General features: G+C 41.1%; 1 protein-coding gene across 2 annotated transcripts in view; it reads left to right on the top strand.

Moving 5' to 3' along the window:
* Positions 1 to 18081, top strand: part of CUL1 (cullin 1) — a 79684-nt gene that overhangs the window by 25933 nt on the left and 35670 nt on the right. For both annotated transcript variants that reach the window (XM_054991187.1, XM_054991186.1), the window contains exons 2-4: positions 5359 to 5648; positions 10508 to 10682; positions 13972 to 14139. In XM_054991187.1, coding sequence (XP_054847162.1) covers positions 5509 to 5648; positions 10508 to 10682; positions 13972 to 14139 — 483 coding nt within the window. In that variant the 5' untranslated portion in view covers positions 5359 to 5508. The remainder of the gene's footprint in view (positions 1 to 5358; positions 5649 to 10507; positions 10683 to 13971; positions 14140 to 18081) is intronic.

Here is an 18081-nt window from a genome sequence, read left to right as displayed (position 1 = left end):
ATACTACTAGCTTTAATGTTTTAAAATACGGAAGGCTGTTTTTATTGCTGCTGTTTTTGTTTGAATTTGTTTATTTTAAATTGTATTTTTATTATGCTCTCTTTGCTTTATGCTCTCAGGCAGATACTTGAGAGTACAGGATATAAATCTTTCAGATTTATTAAATAACACTCAGCATTAAGATATCAGAATGATATTTGATACATGTTCAGAACATTTCATGTTTAAATATCTGCTTGTCCCCCACACCTGTTTTCAACAGGAAGGGGAATACAATGCAGTGTGCTATCTATCTGGAAGATTCTAATATTAGAATGAAAACGGGGTGTGCATGTTTAGGATAACATTGTATTCTTTAACAGCTGTGGCATCTTTTTGAAAGGAGAAAGTGCAGACTTTCATGAGGCATCTGAAGTGCCTTGAATACCTGTATTTTCTGTGTTCTACAGTGAATTGTGTATCCATTTTTATGAATGGAGTCACCATTTCTGTAGCTGTAAATATGTAGATTAGCAATAGTTAACCTCTCAATTCATATCTGTTCTTGGTAATTTTCTAGTCATTTCCACAAGCACAAAACATCCTGATGAATCATTCTGTTTCAGTAGAAAAAAACTGAGTTGTTGAAATTCCAGTGGCATTCACATTTAAAAATAGGTATACTTTTGTTTGAAAAGCTTGTATAAAGTGCTGTTTGCAGTTAGAAACACATGTTGGCTACAACAGGTTCCGTGGCTTTAAATGAAGGTGATTTCACATCACTAAGAAAAAAGTGCAGTTTAAATCTGGTTTCTGGTTCTGTAATCAAATTGAAAGCCAGTGTGAATAGTGGTTAGAGTGTTACATTAGGATCTGAGAGAACGAGGTTTGAATCCTAACTTTATCATGGAAGCTCACTGGGTGACCTTGGCACAGTCACACACTCTCAGCCTAACCTACCTCACAGAATAAAATAGAGGAAAGAAGAATTATGTAAGCCATATTAGGTCCCCATTGGGAAGGAAGGTGGGGTACTGAATATGTGCATAGTAGTTGGTTGCTTGTGTGTTACGTGCCGTCAAGTCACCTCCAATCTATGGCGATCGTATGAATGAGAGAACTCCAAAATGTCCTATCATTAACAGATTTGCTCAGATCTTGCAAACTGGAGGACATGGCTTCTTTTATTAAGTCAAGCCATCTCATTTTGGGTCTTCCTCTTTTCCTACTGCCTTCCACTTTTCTTAGCATTATTGACTTTTCCAGAGAATCTTGTCTTCTCAAGATGTGACCAAAGTAGACATGGGCACGAATTGAAACACAAATCGAATTTCGTGATGAATCTGGCCGATTTGTGTTTTGCAAAACGCATCTCGTGGGGCTGCAGTTTTCACAAAATTCACAACTTTTGGGGCCAATTTCTTCGATTTGTGAATGATTCGTGATGCCAGACAGGCTGGCGCCGATCCATTGATTCCCTAGGCAACATAGGCCCAGAATGTCTGCAGACCTTTTGTTGTCATTGAAGACCCCAATCTTAGCCCACACAACCTTGATAGGCAGCTCTCCCTGTCAACTGGAGAACTTCCAATCTGCCCTATACAGCAAGGAGCAGGGGGGTTAATCCCCTAGGCAACTGAAGAGATGGGCCTTCTGTAGCCATGGGAACACCAATATCATCCCTCCAAACCCTGTTAGGCAGGTCTGTCTGCCAACCAGAGACCTCCTGTTCTGCTCTATGTGAGCATTTCTTATATAAGGCACAGCTCTCTGCCTTGTGCTTTTCAGTTCCAGTAGACAGATGGAGAGGGAGGACCTTTTGCTAGGATTTGGAGTGAGAGAGTAGAATTGGGAGCTTTTGGTTGGATTTGCTGCTGCTTTAAAAGAGACTGAAAAAACTCTTTCTTATTTTCAGCTCTTGTCCTTGCTGGGAAGGTCTTTGGGTGAGGGTGCCTTCTTTCCTCCACCCCACCAGCCCCAGTCTCAGAGCATTGCCTGGCTCTGGGGCCTAGCTCGACTGAGATCTGCTTTTTTTTCTTTAATTTTCTTTGCTTATATTCTTATTTAGAGCATTTGTTCTTGCTGGCTTGTTGGGTGAGGGTGGGTGGAGGAGAGCCTGCTGAAGTCTCCCTGTGAGTTTGGCATCTCTGGGTATGAAGGGGGCCATTGAAGTGCCCTGGGTTCTGACAAATCACAAAACTAATGAATTGTTTCACGAAACGGGACAGTTTCATGAAAGTTCGTGATTCGTGGAATGTGACGAAACATGAAACACTCGTTTTGTTTTTTCCCCATTTCGTGCCCATCTGCAGACCAAAGAACAATAGCCTCAGTTTTGTCATTTTAGTTTCTAGGGAGAATTCAGGCTTGATTTGATCTAGTACCCATTACTTGTCTTTTTGGCCATCCATGGTAGCCGCAAAACTCTCCTCCAGCACCAAACCATTATACTACTTTGCCCCCAAAAGAGCCTTTGTATGTGTTAAAAACAGACAAACTCTAAAAAGATAAACTCTTCAGAGTTAATCTCTCATTAAAAATCAGAGCAGTTGTGAAATTTAGGGTTTTGTTTTGATATTCCCCATCGAGATACACTATGGTGGCGAAAAGTGCCATCAAATTGTAGCTGACTCATAGCGACCCCATAGGATTTTTAAGGCAAGAGGCGAGCAGTGGTGGTTTGCCGTTGCCTACCTCTCTGTGTAGCAACCCTGGACTTCCTTGGTGATCACCCATCCAAGTACTAAAATTAGCTTCTGAGATCTGATGAGATGTTGCTAGCCTGGGCCATCCAGGTCAGGGCATATACACTGTGCAAGATTATTTACTTGGAAACTAAGGCCATAGAGCTTCTCATGAGTAGACATGGGCACAAACAGCTTTATGAACGGAAAAAACCCACGAACAGCCCGTTCGTCTGTTTGCGAACAAGCCATTCATGAGGCTCCATTCTAAACGAACAAGTGGTCGTTGCAAGCCTTGTTTGTTGCCTTCATCAGCCATTCATCAAGCCAGACAGTGGGGCCTTTCAATCAATTCTCCTGGCAACGGCAGGGATTGAATTCTATCTGAACGCCTTCTGGCTTTCCTTCTGGCTTTAACCCTTCAAAGTACATCCAGCAGAGAGTCCTTTTTTTGCCGCTGTGAAGAGAAAATGACAACAAAGGGAAGGACCCATGGATCGTGCCTTTCCCAGGGTGCAATCTCTCTGAAACTTGGGGGGTCTTCGGAGGACAGTGAGGACTATGTCCCCTGCAAATTTGGTGGGTATTGGACATTGGGACGGTCAGTTTGTAAACCCTCAAATTAGCTTCCACCAGAGAATCCTGTTTTTGCCACTGTGAAGAGAAAATGACAACAAAGGAAAGGACGCATGGATCATGCCTTTCCCAGGGTGCAATCTCTCTGAAACTTGGGGGGGGGGGTCTTCGGAGGACAATGAGAACTATGTCCCCTGCAAATTTGGTGGGTATTGGACATTGGGAAAGTCAGTTTGTGGGTTGTTTAACAGGCCCTGCCCCTTGCACGTGGCAGGAAAGGGCCCTTTAAACTAGCAGGTGGCAGGGGGGAATTCCCCTTGCCAGCTGTTAGTTTAAAGGGATCTTTAAGGGGCCACGAACAACGAAAAACAGACATGTTTGTGAACAGGATCATGTTCGTTACTGTTCGTTGTTCGTGGATGGCAACGAACAATGAACAGCTTGTTCATTTTTTCCCCTCGTTTGATCCCATGTCTGCTCATGAGTTACTAGGTTGAAGTGTGTTTCTCTATGAGATGAAAGTAAATTTACATGCTGCTTGATTGACATGTCTAAATGTTCATAGTTTACACAGTAATAAATATCATACTTGACATTTTGTCCAATATTTGTAATATTTGACTTTGCAAATCAGCCCCTGGTTAATTTTTCATTTAGAAAAACGCTTTCAGTTGATTTATTTGATATAAAGCCACAAATTCAATTTTAAGAGATCATGAGCATGTTGACTCTTAACAATTTTCTGTTCAATTCAGAAAATTCTGTTTAAACAGAATTTTTAAAAAATCTTTAAATTAAAACTTCTTTAAATTAAAACTCATTTTTAATTTTTATTCACCTTGATAGGATTTACCATTGCATGTCCGTAGGCTTATGTTATGTGCAGCTCAACTGTTGTCAGTCTCAATTAGTAAGAGATCACTCACTTGCTTTCTGTCATTTGTATCCCCTACCTTTACTGCAGTGAATTCAGAACAGCATACGTAATACTATACTTCCCCATTTTACCTTTACAACAGTGTAGAGTGAAGTAGGTAGAAAGTGATAGATACAAAATGACTCAAGGAACAATCTGAAGCAGGTCGACTCCGAATTCTTCTCAAGTCTATTTAATTGGGCTTACTCCCAGAAAAGTGTCCTTAGGACTAGGCTGTTTGTGAGCTTCATGGTTGCTGGGGATTTGAACCGTGGTCTCTCCAGTCCTCCTTGGTTGTTCTGTTACATCACACCAGCTCTCTAGAGGTAGTGTATAAAATACCGTGCTTACTAGTAGCTGTTAAACATACAGAGTTTTTAGTTTGTTTGTTGACGGTATTGCAATGTCCTTTGGAAGTTAAAAATAAAACTCACTTTTTGGTTATTTTAGCAAATTATTAAGCGTCTGTACAAGCCAGTACTAAATGAGTGTCTTCTTTGCCACGTTTCAGAGATGTTTTTAGAGATTTTTTAATTATATATAGCTATAAAATTTAATTAATTTTGGACCAAAGTTATAAGTGGCCAATTGAAGGCCTATAGCGTTTGTGAATCATCTCCAGTTGGTCAGACAGGGCAGTTTTTGTAAACCAGAAGATATGGGCTCTTTACAAACGGGTAGTGATGATTAGTCTCTTAGGATCATTACAGTTGTGAATCTGTTGGAGGAGGGCAGGAAGATCACCAGTTTGAAAATCTGATAGCTTCCAGTTTTTGCCTTCTGTGGCACTGTCCTTCTGTTTTATCGTAGCCTATCGCTCATGGCTAGTTTACCTCTTCTCGTCCTCCTAATATTATTTTGCATGTTTACTGTTATTAATTGAGATAAGCTAATAATGTGTTTTAATCTGAAATGCCAGGAATTATGTAGAAAAAATAGATCACAAACATTTCAAGTCAAGTGGACTGAAAAATGCTTTAAATTATTACAGTGGTTTGAGATAATGCGGTGAGAACAGAATCATGTTTCCACAGTGATAGTCTAGTAGTCTGTAGTTAGCAGAGGTAGGTTTACAAACATTCTATGGAATTTTGCCATGTCATGTCAAAGTAGATCACTTACGGTTTTCTGTTAGATTACTTTAGTTGCAGGTGAAATTGCTGACTATGAATGAACCTTTTCTTTGTTGTTGTTCCATTTCAGGGTTCCTTGTGAGAAAATACCAGCCTTCATATGTAAAGAGGATCTCTTCTAAGCGTGACAGAATTTAGAATGTTGGTTTATTTGTTCCTGTAATGGAGGAATAACCAGATCTCTCATTATTGCACTGGAAGACTTCACAGGAAATACAACATGTCTTCAAATAGGAGTCAGAATCCACATGGACTCAAACAAATTGGTCTTGACCAAATATGGGATGACCTCAGAGCTGGAATTCAACAAGTTTATACAAGGCAAAGTATGGCAAAATCCAGATATATGGAACTCTACACGTATCCTAACACAAAACTTTTAAGTACTCTCCTGTTGATGTTTTTTTTCATTCTAGTGTTGACACGTACCTATTTATTAAGGGTGTGTTCTTTGTACATAGTTCTGAAGTGTGCGCACTCTGATTTCAAGGGGTTATTAAAAGGGTACAGTGGAATGCAGGAATGCATCTTACGTTGATTGTGGTTTTTTTAGGTTAATTTAAGATCTTTGTGATTAATTTTAAACATGGTCAGAGATGTAGCCACAGGGGGGAGGAAGAACATTTTTTGGACAAAAATGGAAATGGGGATGGTGGTGAATGAATGAAATTATTACTGTCAAAGTTCAGCTCAGCAGTAAGGGGGCAGTGCAATGCGTACTTTCCTATCAAACCTAGGCTTCTTGTTAAAATAGGAAAAGATGCTTAGGTTTGAATAAAATGCATTAAATGCATAATTCATAACTTAGTTATTATATAATATTGTACTATTTGATATATTTATGGAATTTAAAAGTATAAATGTCTGAATTTTCTATAAGAAGAATTACAAGTATAGCAAATGCTTGAGAGAGCTTTGCTAACTGTTGCTTCCTGTGCTACCCTACCACATTTTTACCATCTATAAGGTAGAAAATAATTGTGTTGTAACCAAAAGAAACCATATTATTTCGACAGAAACACACTCATATAGTCACAATAGGTAGGACTACCAGCATATTTAGGTATCAGGTAAACTTTATAAACACATTACCTTATATACTAATAGCCAAGTGGCCCTGATCTGAGGATACTTAAATCCAGAGATTGGAGTCATGAATGGACAAGATAGTTCTTCTGACCTACCTGAAAAATACACCAGGTTTGCAGAAAAATCTGAAAGCTAAAAAAAATTTTTTAAACCCAAATGATAAGAACTCCTGTAGCTTTAACCGGAAGCTCTCAGTTGCTAGGCAACAGTAATAGTTCAGCTAGTATTCTGGACTTGATTTCTGTCAGTAAAAGGCAGAGGGAGAGGGCAGCAGCCTTTCCAGGGCTGTTTTGACGTTTGCGAGAGAACTCATTGGGGTCAAGCCGAGAGGCAACCACAACTCATCCACATGACTCATCCAGGCCTGACTGCTTGCTACTGTTCAACAGCAGCCACCCCCCCAGCCTAGCTGATTGCTGAAAAGTGATGAATGGAATAAGTAATAGAATATGTAATACAACTCTGTTTGGTTTTTCAAATGGCATACTTGATTGATATATGAACCTTTTAATTCAGATTACAGTTGCTTCAGGATAAATGTGTATTTGAGAGGACTTTTTACTGTAAATACATGAAATTGGTACAGTCTAGATAGTATCGTAGATAATTATCAATCAGTCAATCAAAGGTTTATTACGGTCGCAAGACCAGCCAAGTTAAGTACAGATAAAAAAAATGTTTTTTAAATACTTAAAATGGACAAATACATAAAAGATGATAATATATGTATATATACATCTAACTGTAAAACTCACTTCATTAATTCATTTCCCAGCAATTGACATTTCCTTCGTTAAGTGATTCCGTTTCCTGAGTACTGTCTCACAGAATTCTGCAACTGCGTAAGATACAGTTCTCTGACTATCCTCTAAAAGATATACCTGAAGGGTTTCAGGACTAAAATCCATGTAATACTGTAATGGTTTGAATCTATGAAGTTGTAGAATAATTAATTGTATCTTATCTTCTTGATAGAATTCACAGTGCAAAAGTATGTGTGTGATATTTTCAACCATTTTATTTGAACAGGGACAACAACGCTGTTGCAGAGGCAGGTGAGAGAATCTCCCATACAGAACTGGAGAGGAGAATGCATCAAATTGTGCTCTAGAGAAAGCCCATCTACATCTTTCGTTTGTAAAATCCGAAAGATAACGGGGATATAGTGTAACTCAGTCCTTTTTTAAAGCTCTTATAACTTAGAGGGAGTATTGCCTCATCATTTTGGGACTCTATCTTAATTAATCTTTGGGTTATTAAAGCTTTTGCTTTGTTGAGGCCCATATCAAACAGGGCTACCAGGTCCAAGCCAATCAGTTTAATTTTATCAGCTATCTTTGAGCACCATGTAGGGTAAGGGTCAGAAGCTAGCAACAAGGGAATTAAGCCCTTTGGCTCAAGATGAATTCTTAGCCAATAATAGATGGCATGTTCCCAGATTTTTAGTTCAACTCTGGGCGGGCCAGCTTCTTGCCTAAGAATGACATTAAGATTACATCTAGGTACATTAAATAGCGATCTAAGAAATTTAGATTGGACCATTTCTAAGATCTTAACATTAGCAGTTAGTCCCATTTGTGATCCATATAAGAGTTGCGCTAATGATTTTGTTTGGAATAGTTTCAGGGCTGCAGGTATAAAGCCCGCACATAAATTTTGTTTAGTTTGTAATTAGAAAGTCCTAAATTTGTATCTGTGGCAGAGTTCAGTGTGTGCTGCAATTTGGCAAAGTGTTGCTTACTGTTACTGTGAAGTGGTAGCTTTTATAAAACCACCTAGTGATGCTAGACTTGGCTTGAGTTTACTTTGTTGCAATGTTACTGACAGATTAGGTGAACTGTGTTTTGGAAATAGCGAATGGAATCTTGTGACTCTGCAGCTGAGGTGGAACAGATGGTGGAAAACTGTAAACATCAGTTGCGCGGTTGGTTCGGATGTGTCGGTGTTTACTAGCAAGCGGATGGCTCCTATGACATTCACAAAAGCAGCAAAATCAGGCTGCCTACAGACTTGGGCACTCCTCAAATATGTGGAAAATAACTTTGTGAATTTAATACCGTGCTAGCTTTGTGATTACTGAATATAATCCAGAAGCACCGAATGTTGCAAACAGCTGAGACTCCGTTAAAGGAAGGAAAGAAAAACAGAGGGCAAGGGTTATAGACTCCCGGAGGGGTAGAATTTGGAAGTGGGGACAGATTCTCTGATTGCCTCCCTCTTCCATGAATTCTTGAGGATCACCAGCTTTTTATGCATAAAGTACAAGGATAGAACACAGGTGTATCTTTGCCAAATGTGTATTAAAGTTGGGTGGCTGACTCATGAAAGCCAGACTTAACTGCATCTTAATCCTTTTTACCTTGCTTTCATTCATATATTGGGCATGGAAAAAGTGCTATTAAATGTGGGATACAGTAGGTATGTGGGATAAATGGAATGAGTTTGCAGTGCTAGTTTGTACGTGTGATGCTGTAGTAAGTAGTGATTGCGATCAGGTGAGCCCCAGCCTTTATCCATCCAAGTGCTATTCCCTTTTTAAGGTTAGGCAAGAGACATCACCCAGTATTTAAACCAAGGCTACCGTCTGGGTTCTTCATTTAAGACAGAAAAGAGCTGTCCTCATTGTTGCACTACGGAAAGGCAGTATAGCACTACTGTTGGCTTGCCTGGCTTGGTTCCCTCATTGTCTTCTGAGCATATACAGATCAAAACATCTCTAGCCTGTTTTTCTATCTTCAAGGAGTTGGAGGCAACTAACAATGCCAACAGGTAAAGAAAATGCAGTAAAATAGCAAAAGTACTATCAGTGTAACAGTGTCTCCGCAAATATTTAGCCCAAACTAGCAAACTCTTCTAGAGTCCTGTCAATGCCCTTAGCGCTACCCATCAAAAATCATCTTTAAAATTCCTCTGTGCTGTTTCTTCAACCCCAGGAATGATCTTTCTGGGGGTCGGAAGGGGCTGCATGTACAGAAAGGGAAACTGTTAGTTCTGTACACTGGTATGTCAAGGAACTGGGAATGATGGTAGTGTTTGAAGAGGGACTTCAGGAAGTGTGAAGTGTCATGCTTGTCATGGTTTGTTGTCCCCCTCAACTAAATTTCTTGGGAGTAGAAAAAAATCAGTTAATGTGAAGTTGTAAATTCGTGGAAACTAGCAATCTCTGATTTTTAAATTATGATTTGAGTTAGAAACAAGTTCATGCTGAGTTTTCTTCATTTGCATGCTGGATGCACTACTTTTCTAAAGAGAGCTTTGTTGATCAGCATAACTGTTAAGTGTATTACCTGGTCACTTACAGTTAAATCTGTCACTTAGCAAACGTTTGGAGTATCTGTGTCATCACTTAATAATGTACCGTTACAAGTTAAGTGTAGCTATTAATGTTCTATTATTTTTCTTACTTTGCTAGCAATATATTACTGTATTCCTAACTTCTGTTGAGTTACATTTTGATAGTATTTTAGCTTCCCTGAAGGATATAGAAAACATTCATGTAAAAAAAAAAGCTTCATATGAATAAGATGACATTTAATGAGGCTGATAACCCGGAACATCATTGCCAGGATCGAAAGAACCATGGAAATAGTTCATTGAACCCAATAAGCCTCTGTTTCCGGTGGCATTAAAATCTTGTGCTTTAAGCAGTGGAGCCAAGTTTCAGCAGAAGGAGGCATCTCTGCACCCTGATAGAGCTATGTTGTGCTGCTTTAATCCCCAAGTTCCTTTTTCTGCTTCTCCGATACAATACAAAATAGGTAATGAAGGGGTCTTGTACCCTAAAGAACCTCTTTGAGCTGGTTTGTCAAGAGTATATTTAGGCACTGGTCTTCATCCGTTTCTGACCTGAAACCCCAATAACAATTGGATGCAGAATCCTGTGATAGGAAGTGTGAGAGCCTGAGTAATGACCTCCTTGGTGTCAAGGCCAGACTATGGTTGAAAGACCAAAACAGCTGATGACAGAAAGCTTCAGGAGATGTAATCTGCCTCAGTTCCCTGCCTGCAGTGTGTGGATAATAGCAGACCTCCTTACAGGATTCTTGTAATGCTAAACAGTGTCACACTTTTTGCTGTTACTTCATCATAACATGCTAAAAAAGCTATCTATTCCTTAACTATTCTGGCAGTCATGTTTATAACTACTGTACTAGTGTACACCAATCTAATCAAGCACGAGGAGCTGGTGTACCTACTTCTAAATCGAAAAAAGGCCAAACACCTGGAGGAGCTCAGTTTGTTGGCTTGGAACTGTACAAGCGGCTTAAAGAATTTCTGAAGAATTATTTGACAAATCTCCTTAAGGTAAGGCAGTAATTGTATCAGCTGAGCAGCTAAATTGGACAGAATTGGAAGCAGTAGCGTATAACCAGCCCTAAAACTTGTGTGGTGCTGCTGATTTTAAAACATGTACCTTTGTGAAATAGAAATAATATCTTTGTATATGTAGGTAATTAGAAAGATGGTCAGAACATGGTGATTATTTGCCTTCTGTCAGAAACACTGGCTAAATTGGATAAGAAGTGCCCAAGCTTTTAGAGACGTTTCTTATTGAAATGCAATGCAATGAAATGTAATTTTTAACTAATGTCTGGTTGATATTGGCTATGAGCAGATCACTTTTAAAAAAAACAGGTAATCATTCAGTTCTTGAAAAACAGCAAATGACTAGCTTAATGTTGTACTTGAAAGAACAGGTTAGGGGGAAGAACAATGGAGAAATCTGAATCACGATGATCAGTAGCTCTGATCACAATTTACAGTCAACACACATACAATCTGTGTACACTGTACGCTCGATTTTTCTTTACACATGCATTGAGTAATTCTCATGTCACATTCCACACAAGTACAGCTAATGGTTGATTGGAACCCCATTTTTATCCAACTACTTAATCCAGTTTTATTTGCAACATGAACGTACATTGGTTCTTTTTTAAAAAACAGGTATATACAAGTGCCAGTGTGGGGTAATGGTTAAAGTGTCAGACTAGGATCTGAAAGAACCAGGTTTGAATCCTCTCTCTGCCATGGAAGCTTGCTGGGTAATGTTGGGCCACTGCACGCTCTCAGCCTAACCTACCTTTCAGGGTTATTGTGAGGACAAGATGGAGGAGAGGAGACTTGTGCAAGCCACTTTGGGTTGCCCTTGAGGAGAAAGTAAATAAATAATGCAGCTGTTTGTGCTTTCACTTGTGAACATGTGCACACATGTGAACAGGGCAAATGTAAGTGGGCGGCGAGACTGTTGAATCACGTGAAAATGACAAGTCACCTCTACAGTTGTTTTACATCTTTCACTCTTTATAAGTACAATCAGTAGTTTAAATACCATTTCGATGGGATCATGAATTATGGTTAAGATCTTTCTGAGAAGACTGCTTGATAGCTTGTTTTAGCGGTTGTTGGGACATGGATTGCCATTTGGGAATTACTAAAATGTACCTGTTTGGAATGTTGATAATTAAGCGCTGAAGCTAGAAGTGGAATGAGTGCAAATATCTATTGGCCAGACAAACTTTGCATTCCAAATCTATTTTTAGCAGGAACGCATCTTAATTAGATGTTAAAATTGAAGACCTTAATGTCCCTTATTTCTGAATAGAACAGTAATAGAAAAGTTGTGCATGAAGCCTCTTTGAATGTATGCGCCTCACAGGATTCTTGTGCCTGTTTACAAATGCAACATGAGAAGTCCTGGAAAGCGGAGAGCTAGCTCACCAACTCTCAAGTGTCATGGAGCCATGATTAATATGTTTACACATCTTTACAAATTTGTCAATAATAGTCCATTGTTTCTAAGTGATGATTTTATGGATCCCAGAGAATAAAAACGGAGCGGCCTGCTGATGTGTGCTGTTACTTCGTTCTCTTCATAGAGCTGTTTTTTATGGCCTGTGCTTTCTACAGAATGCAGGTCATGATTACCTTCTCACAGAAGCTGAGCCAATGGCAGATAATGTTGCTTACATGTTTTCACAAACATTCCTTTGGCAATCCCAAGGCAAGTGATTAAAGAGCAGATGCAGGCAGAAGTTTGTAGCAGAACTTCACCTGAAACCTACAAGCATAATTTAGTCTATAAATACAGAGGAATTGGGTTAAATAAGCCAGTGGTGAAGATCGCTAATGTTTGGCTTCTTCCTTTATATGCCTCTGGGTATTCAGGAAGATTGATGATTGTGAGTACTCTGCATTGTAATTTTTACAGGATGAATAACATCTGGATGATGCTTGGAATGTTGATTAAGTTCATTTTTATGTTTACCCTGCAATTTTAAAAAAAAACCCTCATAGGCTACATCTTGACAGTAAGTCATTGAAGGCCAGTGCAGATGTAATGTTGAAACCTGGCTAAGTTTTTAAAACCATGCTGTTGTAACCCAGGCATCTGGAGGAATCAGGATTTGACTTGTTGAGCGGAGCCTGCTCCTGCACGTTTGTATCTTTCCCTTCATAGTTTTTAATAGTTTTTAACCTCACAGCTCTCTCTGCCTTACCAGCTGAAGCGCTACACGGCAGTGTCATTGGCCCGTTGCCAGTGTTGGACTAGGCTCATGAAAACCTAGGTTTACAACTGCATTAGGCTGCAAAACTTTCCAGGAGACCGTGGGCCAGTCACACACACACTCATTCTGTCCACCTAACCTGTCTTACAGGATGATTGTGAGGATAAAATGAGAAAGAACCATGTATGCTGATCTGAGCTCCTAGGAGGAAGGGTGGGATGAAAAGCCATGTGTTGCTTCTGAGGAGCAAGTAACAGAGGACACGTCTCCTTGGCACCTGGCAAGCAGCTTTTGGTATACAGTGTCTTTGCCTCTGGTTTACTTGCCACGTCTCAGTTACTGTGCTTGGAAGTCCTTTGTGTCTTCAGGCCCTGTTCCAAAGCACAGCATCCCAAACAAACTGGATTTCCACAGTAAACATTTTCCCCAACCCCCAGTCTCTCAGGCCTCTTTCTAGCAAAACACATGTTCAGTGGAATAAATCCAGCAGTTGTATTTTTTTTCTAGAAATAGTCAGCAACTTTCCCACAAGTGTTTTGAAATGAATCCTTAGGCCCAACACAATTACAGAAGTGTTAAGAAATGTATTAACTTGGAAAGTGAGATGCTGCGTTTCCTGTCCACAAGTGCACACCCCCTCCCTTGTTACGCTATAGCAAGGCAATGGGTAAATTGCCACCAGACATTAACCCACTGTGGCCAGTGATGGAAACAGAACAGGGCTGAGGGAGGGAGAAGTTGCAGGCATCTCCTCTAGACACCTGAGAAGATGAGGCAGGAGTCTAAGCAGTGTTGCAAAAAGAGTAAACAGCTAAAGAGAGTGACATATCGGCCATTGATGCTTCATGGATAAGTTGGAGCTTTCCTCAAGCACCGATGCAAGACGGCACCCCTGCAGGTACCACGTTGGGACAGGATTCAGGTGGCAACATAGTGGTGGGGCAAAGGCTTTGCTAGGTAAGACACATCACTGTGTGTTGTATCCAGCATTTGCTCAGGTTCCAGCTGTTCCGCTGTCTGGGGGGCTTGCAGGATTGCATTTTGGTATTGCATCCCTTGAGTATTGGTGGATTGTCTCTTTCCAGGATGGAGAAGACTTGATGGATGAGAGCGTGCTTAAATTCTACACTCAACAGTGGGAGGATTATAGGTTTTCAAGCAAAGTGTTAAATGGGATTTGTGCCTACCTCAATCGACACTGGGTTCGCCGTGAGTGTGATGAAGGCCGCAAAGGAATATATGAAATCTATTCGGTAAGTGCTTGTAATTTTTGAAGTTGAGAGGGTATGTTTTTATGAAGTGGGGATATAAATGGTCTTTGATTCTTAGTTTTTTTATGTGTTCTTATCATTTCATGTTAATTCTTTCTAAAAATGTATTAGACATAGCTAATTTATTGTTAATTTAACATTTCTATGCCACCTTTATGCCAAATAGGGTCCTAAGGTGGCATTTACAAAAGTTTGTTTTAGTAGTGCTCTATTGTTAGACATGCACTATAGACCTGAAAAGAGCATTTGTAATTACTTTGTCTTGAGGGCCTCAGTGTGTTTCTGTACTATCTGGATTTCACATCCTTCGTATCAGTGAATGTCATCTTTGGTTGTGAATAATATTGTTCATGCATTTCACCTTATTGTTCCCTTGCTCACCATTCACCAGTAGTTGGCCCTGAACAGCCCTCCTTCTCTACCTACGTAAGCTGAGTCCTGCCTATGAATGGCCTAGGCTCACATGACAAACAAGCAAGAATACCTCTCTTCCCTCAAGGAGGAAAATAAGTGGGATTGTTATGGGGCAGCAGTTCAGGTTTTTTTTTGCAGAGTAATCTCCCTGCCTAATGCTATGAGACAAGGAAAGGTTTTAAAAAAATTTTTTTTAAATAATAACTAGGAAGTAGACATGAGCCAAAATGCGAGGAGCATTTGCAATTAGGAGGGAACCTTCTCCATGTGGCAGGGAGAGTTTCTATAGCAGAGCAAGATTTGGATCCAGTCACACCTTAAAAAACAAGTACATTTCCAGGGTATGAGCTTTCAAGAGTCAGAGCTTCCTTCATCAGATACCATGAGCTCAGTAGGTAGCCTTGGATAAGCCACTCCTCTCAGCCCCAGCTCCCCAGTTATATTGCATATCTGGTGAAGGGAGATCTGACTCTTGAAAGCTCATACTCTAGAAATCTAGTTCATCTTTAAAATGCTACTGGACCTGAATCTTGCTCTCCTATTATAGACCAACACGGTTATTCACCTGAAACTTTCTGTAGCAGAAGATGAAGCCACTATGAAGGCTGACGAAGCCTTCTGATGAAGAGAACTGTGATTCTTGAAAGCTTATGCTACAATAAAATTGGTTAGTCTTAAAGGTGCTACTGGACTTTTTTTGATTATGAAGGCTCTGTTGCTGTTTGGAATCAAAGTCTGTGTTCTGCAGGCTGACTGGACTGCAGTGTTGGAGCAGTAAGAATTTTCAAGCAGCACATTTAACTGCAATTTTAATACTTGGCCAATAAAGGCAGAATGAATAGCCCCCGTACTCACACCGCATGCAGTGAAATACAGAATCTCATTACATTTGATTAAAACAAAAAATTAAAATGTTTCCTCTGCCCTTCATCTTGGTTCTTCTCTCCCTTTTTCTCTCTATCTTTTGGCTCTTGGGATGAATGGGGGCTTGTAGTTCAATGAATAATCTGTTTGCTCTTCTGCAATTCAGTGACTCAGAAAGCAGCTGGGAAGGTGTTTTGCATGTGATTAGTAGAGTAAGGAAATATTAGTCACTTAAAAGTGCAACTTTTGTCACTTCATGTGTTTTGCTTTACATTTAGGCTATGAAAAGTGACCTGTATATATTAACAAGTCACATCAGACTTCTGCTTCAGGAATTGTTTGGGGGGATTATTATATCGGCAAAATGCAGCTGTCAATTTCTAATATTTTCATAGCAGCTGACAACTTCCTGGTTGGTGAACCTGCCTTTTGTCATCCCATTTTTTTAAAAAAAATGTAGTTCTTGCCTGTGTGGCATTACATTACACTTCTTCAACACTCCTTCTCTTTTCCTGGCAGTTGTTTTTCTGAATCCTGGCTCTTGAAACCTTCTTTCCTGGCTTAACATTCTTTCACCAGATTTAGCCTCTTCATACTAAATGTAGTAATGCTAATATTCTCACATGACCTCAATCTGTCTTCTTGTGTTGTGGTGGTGGTAGATTCTCAAGTATCATTTGGTAGAGCAAAATGGCTTAATTCCAGATGCCATGCTGAGGAGTCCATAAATCACCATTGGCTTTGTAGCTAGTATCAGAAATGAGACTGTGTTGTAAAAAATTGTTTTTTATTGAAAGAATGTGGTGATTACTCTCATTCTCCGGTGGTCCTAGGAGTGGAGCAGTCCTTACTTTTGGGATATAGCTCCTCCTCTCTGAAGGCAGAGTCAGTCGGCTGATTTTGATCCAGGAGGGGAGGGGCTTGTCCCTGGAATCACCATTCTGGCCCTGCCATCCGAGCAGGACGTCTTCAGCAATGCTCTGCAGAGCGCAGTGATCCTGATGCAGAAGAAACTGCCAGAGATGAGCTGGGCGTGGCAGCGCACGCCTGTTATCCCAGTACTCAGCTGGGCCGAGGCCACAGGCAGTACGGAGCTCGCAGGGGAAAGGAAAGGCCGTACTGCTTACCCCACCCCCGTTTCGCTCAGAGCGATGGTGAGCATTAGAGCCAACGGCCCTAGGTTGCTTCTAGGTTCCATGGCCACAACCGCAAAACTCCACCGAGGTTCCCCACCTTTGGGTTGGGAGGAACCCCCCCTCGGCCAGAGGGTGCGGTGTTTGAGTCCGCAGTAGCCTGTTGTAGAGACCAATATTATCGGGAACTCCCTCAGGCTTGGAAGGAGCAGCCTCCAGCAGCAGCAGAGGACTTGCTCCAATCCCGGCAGCCCCGACTGAACCATGGTAAGACTGATCCTGCGGGTAATGGGGACAGCGAAAGGAAGGAGGGAGGAGAAAAGAGTAGCAGAAGCCTCAGAGCCAGCATGCCCTAAATAAAAGGGAGCCCTCCTTTGTTTCTCATTCCTTTCAGCCGGGACTTGTGAGGTGCACTTTCACTTTCATTTCTCCTTTTGGCTGGAAAATTTTTGTTGGCAGAATGTCAGCAAAGGCAGGCCTAGCCACCTCACAGGCAGCAAAGAGCATAAGCCTGCGGCCTAGTCTTTCCAAACTCCCAGGCCTCAGACCCTTCTAGGCCTTTCAACAGGCCAGTGAAAGAGAAATGCCCAAGGGCCTGGATGGCAGAATTCAGTAAAGGCAGGCCTAGCCACCTCACAGGCAGCAAAGAGCATAAGCCTGCGGCCTAGATTTTCCAAACTCCCAGGCCTCAGCCCCTCCTGGGCCTCTCAACAGGCCAGTAAAAGAGAAATGCCCAGGGGCCTGGATGGCAGAATGTCAGGAAAGGCAGGCCTAGCTGTCTCCCAGGCCTCTAAAAGTGCAGGCATGCAGCCTAGAATTTCCAGACTCCTAGGCCTCAGCCTCTTCTAGGCCTCTCAATAGGCCAGTGAAAGAGAAAAAGCCCAAGGGCCTGGTCCCGTCAGGCAAAATACCGGGAAAATTTTCTGCTGGCAGTAGGTCAGCAAAGGCAGGCCTAGCCTCCTTCCAGGCCTCAGAGAGTGTAAGCATGCGGCCTAAACTTGCCCAACTCCCAGGCGTCTCAAGAGACTAGTGAAAGGGAGAAGGTCTGGGGTTTGCATCCACCAGGCAAGGAAGCCTGAAATGAGTTGCTATAATGTTGTGGTTAAGTGCTAGGCCATGAATCATTACCCTGCTGGTTCGAGTCCCATAATTACTTGAACTCGGTGACTGACCGTGGGTAAAAGTCTCAATTACCTAGCGATTCTGGGGGAATAATGATGATTCTGACCTTATCACTTCCCCTGACTGTGATATCACAGTCCAGGCAAGCCAGATCTCATCAGATCTCAGCACCTAAGCAGGGTTGGCCTTGGTTAGCAATTAGATGGGAGACCTCCAAAAAAGACCAGTGTTGCAGAGGCAACTATGACTGGATGACATTTTCCTCCACTAAGGGGAAAGAAATTACATGCCCCCTATTTACATAGTCGCAGCCATAGTTCCTATTTAACAAACAACTGGCATGGCCCAGGGTGGAAATAAGGAATTCAAAGAGGTCCTGAAGGCACACCAA

The sequence above is a fragment of the Eublepharis macularius genome, chromosome 11, assembly GCF_028583425.1.
Source record: "Eublepharis macularius isolate TG4126 chromosome 11, MPM_Emac_v1.0, whole genome shotgun sequence".
In the NCBI taxonomy this organism is placed as follows: Eukaryota; Metazoa; Chordata; class Lepidosauria; order Squamata; family Eublepharidae; genus Eublepharis; species Eublepharis macularius.
The sequence above is the reverse complement of the archived record's forward strand: the minus strand, read 5'-3'. Positions and strand labels throughout refer to the sequence as shown.